Source organism: Pieris napi, chromosome 5, assembly GCF_905475465.1.
Source record: "Pieris napi chromosome 5, ilPieNapi1.2, whole genome shotgun sequence".
Classification (NCBI taxonomy): domain Eukaryota; kingdom Metazoa; phylum Arthropoda; class Insecta; order Lepidoptera; family Pieridae; genus Pieris; species Pieris napi.
This window is the reverse complement of record NC_062238.1, coordinates 985,313-998,065: the sequence shown is the minus strand read 5'-3', so window position 1 is coordinate 998,065 and position 12,753 is coordinate 985,313. Positions and strand designations below refer to the sequence as shown.

Below are 12,753 nucleotides of genomic sequence, written 5' to 3'. Positions count from 1 at the left end.
GTAAACATAGTTAATTGTGCGACGTAGGACAGACCACTATGTGTTGTATACAATATGTTTCTCATCATATGAAACAGAAGACCTCTGTTACGTAAAAAACATCCATGATGTCATATTACATTTTCGATAAGTGAAAAGTATTTCAAAACTGTGAACATAATTTTTTACATTCCATAAAGGCAAGTAGGTGATCAGCCTTTTGCGCTATCGATTTTTGGGTCTAATGCATTCCGATTTCTTTGCGATGTTTTCCTACACCGTACAAGCAAATGTTATACATATAAAGAAAAGCCCATTGATGCACAGCCGTGATTCGAACGCGCAACTTTAGATTTGAGACACATCACAAGCCACTAGGTCAACATTAATATATATTTTGTGCCATAGTGACAATCATTAAATAATATTATTATTACGTGTGAACTTTTCCTTCGACCATTCCAGGATGGCCTCAATTAAGAGAATGCAAGTAATTAATAATGTAAACGAGACGAACGGCTGACAAGCGTAATTTACTATTTTGATAAAGTATAATAGAATTTATTTATTGATGGAATTTTTTTAATGTTTAAGAACAATTAATTTTATGTGTATTTATATCGTAAGTAAGTCGAAAATTATGATTTATTTTTCCGTTACGCAATCCACCCTTATTGATTATAATTATTATTTCGATATAAAACTGAAGTCTAAATCGATAAAATAGGAATAGTCAGTCTTTATAATGGAGCCATAAAATTTTAAGCTATCGCGTGTTGCAATAAGGCGCATAATGCACGTTTTTTCCAGGTGTTGTGGGAAATACCTGAGAGTGGATCAATAAAGGATAATGAACGACAGGAATTACCACAGAGTAAACAAATGCATAACGCATATAATTCGCAACGCATTTGTTTAGACATATGAAATAGACCACGCGTTTGCCGATATTTAATATTATCGTATTTAGATGTGATTAAGACATTTTGCATAAAACTGACAAATAAATAATATATGTCGAAATGATCTTTTAAATATTATCTTAACCTAAGTTGTACATAACATAAAATATGAATTATCTATCTAATATATAAAATTCTCGCGTCGCGGTGTTTGTAGTTAAACTCCTCCGAAACAGCTTGACCGATTCTCATGAAATTTTGTGTGCGTATTGGGTATGTATGAGAATCGGACAACATTCGTTTTTCATCCCCCTAAATGTTAAGGGTAGTCCACCCCTAATTTTTTTATTTATAGATTATTCTTTTTTATTTTTTTATGACACACAATAAAAAATACATACAACCCCTAATTTTGACCCCTCTACGTTCAACCGCTATTTTTTATTATAAATGATATACATAAATTATATGATATTTATTAAAAAAAATATTGTTTTATTTTAGATTAAGGTTGGTGATTCTATATTTTTTTATAAGCTTTGTTTATGCACTTCTTGCACTTTACCCATCATATTTCTTTTTAGTTTTTTCCCTTATTAGGGTTTCCTAGAAGATACCTTATAATTTTGTTGTATTATGTTATTTGTGTTTCTATAAATATAACGAAGTGTAAATAAATAAATAATAATCATTAAATATGTAGAACACTAAATTAATAAAGCTAATTACCGAACAAAATTGGTTTGTTCTTTCAACGTGGCTATAGCATAATTAACCTATATTCATTTTATTACATCTACACAATTGCAAGAAGAGCCACCAGAGATTTCGCAAGTATTCTCAACTATTTATTTTTAACTTGTGTAAGATTTGACAAAAAAAAACCCAAAAAAATTGGAGACTTATTAGTGAATTACAGAATAGCTGGGGTTTATATTTTGGGTTCGCAAATACTAAGTACAATGTTAAGTCTGTTGTCTAACACGAATAATTGACATAATGTCAGATTACAATTACTCGTATTCATAATTTTACATGTTAATGCTAGCCTAAGTCTGCTAACAAAGTAGGCTGGCTAAATTAGCAAGCATCTGTGCCAATTAAATTGTTTTGTTTAATATTAGGTTTATTATACAGAACAGTTGTTTCAAAAACAACATTGTAACTATTTGAAATCAAATACTACAAAGTTGGATGGTGAATTGCGTCTTTTAGTTAATTAAAAAACAATAGTAAACAGAACACACGTTTCATTTTTATTTTTTTTAGATAACCTAGGTTCTATTATTCGACATTAAAACCCAATTATATATTTTAGTCTTTGCCTCAGATTTCTGTATGCCTCCTTAAATATAGGAGGCTTTATTTGTAGGAAAGCAGAGGTTACAGCGTAACATACGTCGTCCAAGGCAGATTCAGATTTCTTTTTAAATTTATTTTCCGTTTGAGCTATAATTTTCCACATACATTGGATAGCTGCTACTATTCTAATGCGCGACTCCAGGGTTGACATTTTTTATTTTATAATTGAAGCAGAATTTTGTTTATAAATTATTACATCATACAATTATTTCTTCTTGGCCTATTTTCAAGAAAACTTATTTCTGGGTACACAATGCCCTCGCGTGTCGTAGTATACCTTATAGGTCAGTCGTTCTGTCTTACATTAAATCGTAATTCTGAATGGTTTCCCCGTGAATGTCATTGCCATCGCATTTAACTAACGAAGGGCGTGGTATCCCGTGACGTCACCGAACCATAGTCATCCATAAATACTTTTAGTAATGACATTTCGTAATACTAAATTTTTCATAGAGCTACCCTAGATTTATTTAAAAACTATTTCTATTTTTTTTTATAATTAATTACTTTAGTTAGATCGCTGAATTATTAGACGGATTTCCCATTTTTTTTTAAATAAAATTAACTAAAAACACAAAGGTCAGTGTTAAATACGTTAATAAAAAGGAGAAATCTTTTTTTGTTTCTATAAAATTGAAAGCTACAAATAATATTATACATATTTAATTTAATCAGCCAATATAATTCGTCGAAAATTTTATACGACTCCGCTATCCGTCCTAGAATTACTTTAATTGTCTTTGGTTAAAACATAATCTATAGAATTTACACTTATTCGTGTAGAGGAAGTGATCAGTGAAACAATTCCGGGAAAATACCAAGGTTAAAACAAATGGCCGCAATTAAATTAGACCTCCATAACTATTCACAATTATAGCCATCAAAAGAAACAATAAAAACTTAAGTATCAAAAGACGAATTGCGTCTTTTGATCGCTACGACAGTTGTTTTGAAGAATTTTTCTTTAGAATCTTCGTTACTAAGAGCGGTTATGATTTAGTGTTACTTTCATACAAACATTCGTGAAGGACGGGCATTTTAAATATTTCATTTCGTTAACAAGTTCAGGTTTATATATTAAAACTAGCTGATCCGGCAAACGTCGTTTTGCCATGTTTATCATTTAAAATAAAAAATAGGGGTTGATCGTAGAGGGGTGAAAATAGGGGTTGTATGTATTTTTTAATGCTGTATCATAAAAAAATAAAGAATATTTGTTTTATCTAAAATTTAAAAAAAAAATTTAGGGCTGGACTACTCTTAACATTTAGGGGGATGAAAAATAGATGTTGTCCGATTCTCAGACATACCCAATATGCACACAAATTTCATGAGAATCGGTCGAGCCGTTTCGTAGGAGTTTAACCACAAACACCGCGACACGAGAATTTTATATATTAGATTAAGTTATTTACATAAACGTTTTCACTCGTTGCCAGCGAGAGGCTGACGTTTTGTTAATTTTAACGAAAAGGTTAGCCAAAAACAACATTAGGTTATTATTAATTCGTTATTGCTTTAATCTGTGGTGTGGTAAATGCGCTATTACTGGGCCTTTGAAGCTCAAGATATGTTTAGTATTTGGAATCAATTTTAATTAATAAAATATTTAAAAAAACACAAATTTTATTAATTCTTCGGGTTCAACACTGAGGGCTGTAGTTGTGTCGCTAAAACACACATTTATCATCTTCCTGTAACTTCTTCTATCGACATTAGAGGATAGAAATAGGACCTGAAACTAAATATCATTCAGGAGGCAATGTCAAGAATTGGCATAGACTACATGATAAAGTACAGGATATACAAAGTATAGAAAAGCTATATCTTAGGGGCCTCATAGCCTAGCGGTCTCATTAAGTGGCAGCTAGGTGAGGGGTACCGGGTTCGATTCCCGGTTCGAGGGCAAGTTTTAATTTAATTTTAATTTGTTCTCGGCCTTTGGGAGAGTTGTGCGGTACCGGGCGAGTGCCTAAATCGTACATGGAGGACACGGTCGAATTTCTAAAGACAAGCACGAATTATAAAAAATCCTATACTTGACGCTGGCTAATGCACAAATCGTGCCAGAACCATTAAAAAAAACCTATATTAGAAAATGTATATTTAGCTTATTATGTTCGATTAAATTTTTCAGTAATTTAAGTGTCAAATTAAAAAACTTATTTGTACATATGTGAGCACCATGTATCTACATAATAATTAAGTTATCTGCGCATTGTTATTTATAAAACCATGCGCTTATTTTATTTTACTATAGTAGTTTCTATTATTATAATCCATACTTACTCTATAATAAACTGTTTAATAGAGTAAGTATGGAGTTTCTTGTCCATTCTTCTCCATATGAAACTACCTTTTGGAAAGAGGTTTTTTAATCTTTTAAACTAGTAATTTAACTTTCAAAAGTGCCTTTTTAAAAGGCCTCATAGAAATAAATGCTTTGATTTTGACTTTTTCATTTAAATATTAATAAAGACCGCTACAGCTATTTATAATTAATTGAATTAAAAATAAATGCATTAAAAAAACAGCTAATTTCACTTAAGTCACACTATCAATAATATTAATTTGTTTTACCTCGGGGCAAGGTCAGCCAAGCCCAACGCTTGACAAATTGCTAATCTACGTAAAAATAGATTCGCGGTCGAACGTTCAGAGGGCTTTATCCAAATTACACTTTTTGATTGAATTTAATCTATTAGTTGAGCCCTTCATATGATTTCAGGTACCGTCAATGTAACTTGACGCATATATTTTTGCTCGTTGTTTACTTTCGTGATCGCATTTGTTATGATTATAATACAAAAATTATGTCAAAATAAATAAATAAATAATTTTTTTGCTAATTAGTTATGTACAAAACGTGCTTTGTGTTCATTATAAAAAATAGTTTTAAATTTTTTTGTTTTAAAATAAAATTTTGTTGTGTGTTGGCAAACTTACAAAGTTTAGCTCTTTGATGTTCCTTTTTTTTAAATAATTGCGTACATTAAAAGAGTTATAGTTATATAATACACAAAAAATTTAGAATCAGTGGCGCTACAAACTCTTTACGTCTGGGTCTCAAATTTATGTATCTGTTTCATGATCATTGTCAATCTAATAGGCAAGTAGGTAATCTGCCTCCTGTGCCTGACACACCCCGTCGATTTTTAGGGTCTCAGGCAAGCCGGTTTCCTCACGATGTTTTCCTTCACCGTTCGAGCGAATGTTAAATGCGCACATAGAAAGAAAATCCATTAGTGCACAGCCGGGGATCGAACCTACAACCCCAGGGATGAGAGTCGCACGCTGAAGCCACTAGGCCAACACTGCTCAAACAACAAAAATAAAATCTACACAAAAATTGCTTATATAACTGAAGGTGAAAATTGTAACTCAACCCATATAAAACGTCACTAGGAAATGTTTCTTGTGGAAACGAAAGATCCAATTTCAGTCGCAAATTAATTGTTTACAGTCCGAGGGCAATGTAACTTAGCAATCACGTGAACGATGTATGGGAACGCTATACGTGTTCATGTTTTGAAGAAACTTTTGTTGAGGAATCTGACGAGACAGTTTCTAAGCCTTTTCTAGTCCTCCAATTTTAGTAATAAAGAAATTGAAAAGAATTTGATGCACTTAACAGATATATGTGTAACAATTGTTCAATCAAATGTAACACATATATAATAGAAGGCTCATCTGATGTTAAGTGATACCGCCGCCAATGGACACTCACATTGCCAGAAGGCTCGCAAATGCGTTGCCGGCCTTTCAAGAATTGGTACGCTCTTTTCTTGAAGAACCCTAAGTCGAATTGGTTCGGAAATATTTCTGTGGGCAGCTGGTTATACATATTGGTGGAGTGCGGCAAAAACTGCCTTAAAAAACGCTCAGTTGTGGAACGACGGACGTCGATGTGATACGGATGGTATTTTAGCTAAATATATTTAGACAATTATTAGAACCTACGATTCTTTATTGGCAAGCTTCAGTGTTTTTATGAAGTAACAATATAATTAGTTAGATATTTTAAAACGGAATGAATGACTTGAATCTCTACAGGGTTCCTTTCTAATTTTCTCTAAACAGAAATTAATCATAAAACTAGCTGCTGTGGTCTCTGGCAGAATGACCAGCGCTGTGGAACTTTTTGCTCCTCAGCATAATGCTGAGCCAGGGCCAATTACAACCACAGTACACACACATTGCACACTGGAAGCGAACTGAATGGCAAAAGGGAAATTTTAATTTTTATTTTTAAATTTTATTGTTTTTGATGTCTTATTTTATTTGTTTCTTTAAATATTGTTATTTTGTGTATTTATGTGTGTGTGTTTTCGTTTGTATTAAATGTTATGTCTATGTCTTATGTCTATAATTGATTTGTTGATGCTCAAATTTCGCACAGCAATTCGTGTTTTACGAAATTAATAATACAGTTATCATAATTTTTGATTGGGAATGAATGTTTACTCACCGGCATGATGCAGGGCAGTCTCGAAGGGCGCCCGCTGCAATCTCTCCTTGCTCTCTGCCAACAACACAGAAATAGTATCACATAAATAGATCTTTGACTTTGCCAATTCATACTATGTACGGTGTTGTTCGTCTCAATATTAATGTAAAAAAGATAATACAGATAAGAGTGTTTCCTAAATACTTTCAGAGAGAGACAAAAAGAAAGAAAGAAATAATTTATTTCAGATTGTATCCATACGTAGTATTAGTTAGAGTTAGTAATAATTATATTTATTTATAAGGCCTGCCAACGCTCGGCAACTGATACATTGGTGGTAGAAAAATAAAATACAATATTTAATGTGACAAGCACTTATAGGCAACCATAACATTCAAGAGATAATAAAAAGAAATTAAACAAAACAATTTAATTATAAAAACTAAACGAAAATCGATCTTAAAGTGTGAGGTGAGCAACTATGGATATCCAGACCCAGCTCGTTTATCAGAATCCTCAATCTGGATGTCGGACGCGTTTTTTCCAAAACGCGTTCTTGTTTAAGGATAGGCAAATGGAATGATGGGATGCATATCTTAGTTGTTGTTAGTAATGGTTAGTAAAATAAGCTATCGCGGAATATGCTTAAAAGTGTATTAAGGATATCCATAGCGCTAAATCCCCTGCATCATCAGCACACCCTCACGTATATACCTTCACCTTTACATCATCACGCAGCACAGCCAAAATAGGCATTACGTATTTAACTATTTTTATTTATTTTTTCCTTGCGTAAATACTTGAACCTTTTTATTCCATCTTTGGTATAATTGTTTTTTGTTGTATATGTTAATATTACAATAATAAACAAACAAAAACCACTCATATAGTGGGGACAGCATATCAACGTTTTAAGATATGCCTGTTCTTTCAACGACACATTCAGGACACCATTGGTGCTATACCTAACACGATGCATCAAGGATGCTCCCCTTTCGGAATGGCATTAAAGCCGTCAGTTCGGGTCTCAGCAAACCCCCAACACACAGCAGAACCTCGGCAAGCCTAATAGCAATCTAAACGTTACACTGAACACGGAGTGTATTCAGGCCGCACGCATAACTTTACTAAATTGTCTCCCATGAAATTAGTTAATGGGATACATACGTAATAAATAAATCTATTATTTATTAATGAGGTAATAATTACGAAATCCCCATAAGGCGTGGCACAGGCACCGTCTTATATAAAATAATTTGGGGAATGGAATATGGAATCACTGGGTTGAAACCTTCAAAATTTTTTTTAATTTATATCACAAACCAATTAACTGATAGTCTGTTAATTATTTACTTTTGAAAATAAGTTTGTGACGTCATTGCGCGAGCGCAGCTGTGATATTTTCCCGCTAAAGGGGTCAATGAACTTGACAGTCGGACTAAATCCAAAATAGATTTGTCCCAGAAAATTTGTTTGTCGCATGCAAGGTTATTATGAAATTATTTTAAGAAGAAAATATTACACGATCACCTCGACGCCCGCGTTCTAGGTCCGCGTTTTTGTCGCACTTTTTTTTGTGCAACCAGCTGCTGAATTATTTTCTAACCCATATAGAACAGTGGCGCTAAAACATCATCTTGGTCTCAAATTTCTACATATGTTACGTTAATATATTTTTCTTAAAAGTAGGTGATCAGCTTCTGTGCTCACGGCGTTGATGTTTGGGTCCAAGTCGAGGTTTCCTCACGATGATTTCTTTCTCGGTTAAGCGGCGTACGCTCAGTTCAATAGGCCAGCAATTCTCTTTAAAGCCATATAGAGAATAAAATTAAAAATCAAGTCATGGTGTGGCGGTTAGCACTTTGTTCTTAGGTAGCCGCCGTTGTCGTTGTTTGAATAAAACACGAATTAAAAAAGAAGTGAAGTATTATGAATAATCAAAGACTCGTAAAGAGTCGTGAGCTGCCGACTGAAGAGAGAGAGAGAGAAGAAACAATATTGAATCATTTTTGTTTTTGTTTTGTATTGGCTAATACAATAAAAAATATTTTAAATTATTAATGAGTCCTTTATAATAGTTTATATTTTAAATAAAAAATCGATGCGGTTTTTAATGAGTATTTTTTTTAGTTTTGTTCTCTTGGAACAGAAATATACATTTTCTGAGCTATAAAAATGATCACGCCGGTGCGAATAAACAGATAAACAAACGTCACGAAACATTAGATCTGTCAAACATTTGCTCTAATTTATATACGCCATCTGCCAATCAGTGTTCTTTTGTTTCACAAACTCATGAGAAAAGTTTTCATGTCGAAATGTTCCTGCGCAAATACAAAATGAAAAATGAAAATGAAAAATGTTTATTTGTATCTCAATTTTACATTAAATACATGAGTTGAGACAGCCCCCGTAAGTAGTCAGAGACACTTGTGTTGGGGTTGGATCGCTACTTCCCTTATTTATACAATATTGAGACAGTTGTTAGAAAAGAATACAAAACAAAACAAAATCCAGCTAAGAAGCAAAGCCGGTAAAAAATTAAATAAATAAAATGAAATGTAATTATCATAGTTTCTCTGACATTTCTATGAACTTATTTTATGCATGCGTAGTTGTGTGTGTATGTGCGCATGTGTGTGTGTGTGTGTATGAGTGAGTGTATACTTGTTGTTAAGTATATAATTATGTATGTGTGTGTCAAACTAGCGAACTCGTACTAAAATGTGCTCGGTTTCCTCATAAGTTAAAGTTTTTAATATCAAAATGTTTAATATCTTATACTAATGAATTTGATTAATTATATTTTTAAGTTTTACTATTTACATACATACATAATAATACAATCTATATCAAAGTATATTACATTTGAAACCCACTGTTGTTTGTATCAATGTAGCAACAGTCTTGCATATTTGTTTTCTTTCTGTTTCTATAAGTGATGTATCTGTTTGTTTTTTGATAAATAAATTGTGTTTCAAATCCTACATTCGTAACTAAGTTATGTAGCTTGAATATTTTGGGTTAGATTCCAGCGAAACAATTTCTTTTTGGTTTCTACTAGTACAATTACTTACCCAAAAGACTAACTGTCTACTTATATTTAACAAAAAATCAATCAAGCAGAAATACTTCAGTCCTGGACCCCAAACGTTACTCATTTTTTTTTATTATAGTTCGTATTCAACCTGTGAAGTAGAACTTCGTAGAAGTCCATGTAGCAAGTACATTATTGCTACGGCCTATGCTGCTACGAAGGCTACGAAATTATGAATCATAAAACCCGTAGCAACCAGTAATAACCGGTAAACGCTAAATTTATTCAGCTGAACGATTAAGCGTATTGGAGTTGATTGGTGATGATAAGTTGTCTCAACATCAAACACGGCGCTGATTTCAGTCAACAGCTGTGGGAACAATTGAATGACTTTAGATTGAAGCATATTAAAGGAGGAGCTATTAAAGAATTTCAACCGCTTTTAAGTGGTTTACCAAGGCCGTAGCTGAAAGTAAGTAATTAACGAGAATATAGGCTTATTCAACTTTATCATTGTGCGGTATCTATATGAGGGGACCACGAATTTCAATATGTATTATTCGATCAATATTTATTCATTTATTACAGAAATACGTATAGAAATATGTATATCCATAATGAGCAGTGTTGGCCTAGTGGCTAGAGTAAACGCCTGTCATCCCTGAGGTCGTAGGTGCGATCCACGGCTGTGCAACATTGGACTTTCTGTCTATATGCGCATTTAATATTCGCTCGAACGGTGAAGGAAAACATCGTAAGAAAACCGGCGTGCCCTTGACCCAAAAAGTTGACGGCGTGAGTCAGGCAAAAAAGGCTGATTAGATCAACAAATGATCATGAAACAGATACAGAAATCGGAGCCCCAAACTTAAAAAGTATTGCTTTTTTATCAGTATTGATGTAAAGAAGTCGTTTATTATTTTAAAGAAGTTTATTGTAAAGAAAAGATGAATTTCAAAAATCTATTTCAAAAATGGAATTTGAATCGTTAGCGGAAGTAATCAAAAACATTAAGCGTATGTACGCGTGAATACGTCATGTTACACCGCTATCGACAGACATATTATGTGACTTGTTATCTTTTATCACCACTTGCGGCCACTCCAAAAACCTATTAATTTTACAAAAGTCATCATATTGCATTGGACGCAAGTTCTGTTAGTTTTGAATTACTGATTTCCTAACCAGAACTATTAACAATTCTGGATCAGGATTCTGTAATTTTTTTCTTACCGATTTTTCTTTTCGGACAAAAAAATATTTGTAACGCATGTCGACGATTTTTTGGGTATCTTCGGTATCTGTTTAATGTGCAAAATAAAATTTAAAGGTACACAGCCAGTATGTGAATACACAATTTTATAAAAAAAAAATACGGTCCCCATTGATTTTTGTACAAAAAAGAAAATAAAAGATTCATTATATTTTTTCCGTAATTATTTTGTACCTAATTTGTAGCTTATGCTAAACATAATGATAGTGACAAAACAATTACATATAATTATTTTTGTTGTTTTACATAAATATTAAACACATTTCATAATTGCCAGCTACAAAATAAATAATAATTTATAGGTAATTTAATACAATTTATACACTTAACGGCTTTACACAAGTTGAACATTATTTTATTTATATCTAAATAATCTATTGTTTTTGAGATTTATTCCTTACAAATATACACATATTTTCTCATTATAATGTTAACATATAGACGATTACAGATTTCTAGAAGTTGTTTATTACTTTAAAGTAAATCTTCCATAGCGAATTATTTGTATTGGAGTTTATTTGCTTTTCTTAAGCCAATATGTCCTAACTTGACTTGTGTTAATTGCTACCGGATTTCAAGTATATGGTAACTACTCACTGGAATACATAAGTGTTTTGTAAGTCATAAATAGGAAATAATTTTCACACCTAACCTTAAATCGTATTTTTAAATATTAGTTTTATTTCAACATAGGTGTGTTATTTTGTGTTTTTTTTTTATGTTACAGGAGGCAAACGGGCAGGAGGCTCACCTGATGTTAACTGATACCGCCACTCATGGACACTCACACTGACATAAGGCTCGCAAGCGCTCTGCCGGCCTTTTAAGAATTGGTAGGCTTTTTTTAAAAGACCCTAAGTCGAATTGGTTCGGAAATACTTCAGTGGGCAGGTGGACTGCCATGCGATTCTGTAACTCACTTTTCGAACTCACACAGCGGTTTTCGCATCGGCGGTCGCTCTCAAATCAGTCGTGAAGCAGTCATTTTATGATTTGGCATTCTGATAAACAATAAACTACAAGCTCCCACCTTTTCAAAAAGTGAGTTCGAAAAGTGAGTTACAGAATCGCAGGGCTGGTTAGGTTGGGTTAGAAAAACATATAATGTATAGTAAACATGCATTTTAAAATCAACTGCCTTAAAAAAGGACGTAATCAGCTTAAGCTGCTGTCTGTTTATGATATTGTTAGGCTTGGATAATATTTAAGTATCTATTTAGACTTCCACATACAAAGATATCCAACATTTCTTTGATATTAAAAATTATAGTCCTAGTTTTCGTAAATGTAAGGAACAAGTCAGGTAACATCTGAAATTTTATCAAAATCGGTTTGGTCTATTTCTGAAACATCTTCGCAATCCTGGATGAATAATATAGGTACCTACCTAGGTAAAAAATATTGACATTCGTCAGTTAAATATCCTAAAATAACTTTTGGTTAAAGTTATTTCTACAGAGTGCGTCATAACTATATAAAAGTTTTTAGAATGTGTCATGCTAATCGGATGTTATTCCTAATCATATTTCAAAGGATAATTGTAAAATAGAAAGCTTAAATAAAGAACGAAAAAGAACAACTCCACAAAGTTTAAAAGTGAAACTTTATAATAGTGTTTACTTTTTTTTTAAAGTGCAGTGTTTGCCCAGTGGCTTTAGCGTGCGACTCTCATCCCTAAGGTCGTAGATTGGTTCCCTGGCTGTGCACCAATGGACTTTCTGTCTATGTGCGCATTTAATATTCACTCGAACGG

At 32.7% G+C, this 12,753-nt stretch overlaps 1 protein-coding gene across 1 annotated transcript in view; it reads right to left on the bottom strand.

Annotated features, from left to right (window-relative positions):
- The window catches only part of LOC125049627 (synaptic vesicle glycoprotein 2C-like), a 33,950-nt gene that overhangs the window by 16,593 nt on the left and 4,604 nt on the right, over positions 1–12,753 (bottom strand). The window contains exon 2 of the mRNA XM_047649021.1: positions 6,712–6,765. Coding sequence (XP_047504977.1) covers positions 6,712–6,765 — 54 coding nt within the window. The remainder of the gene's footprint in view (positions 1–6,711; positions 6,766–12,753) is intronic.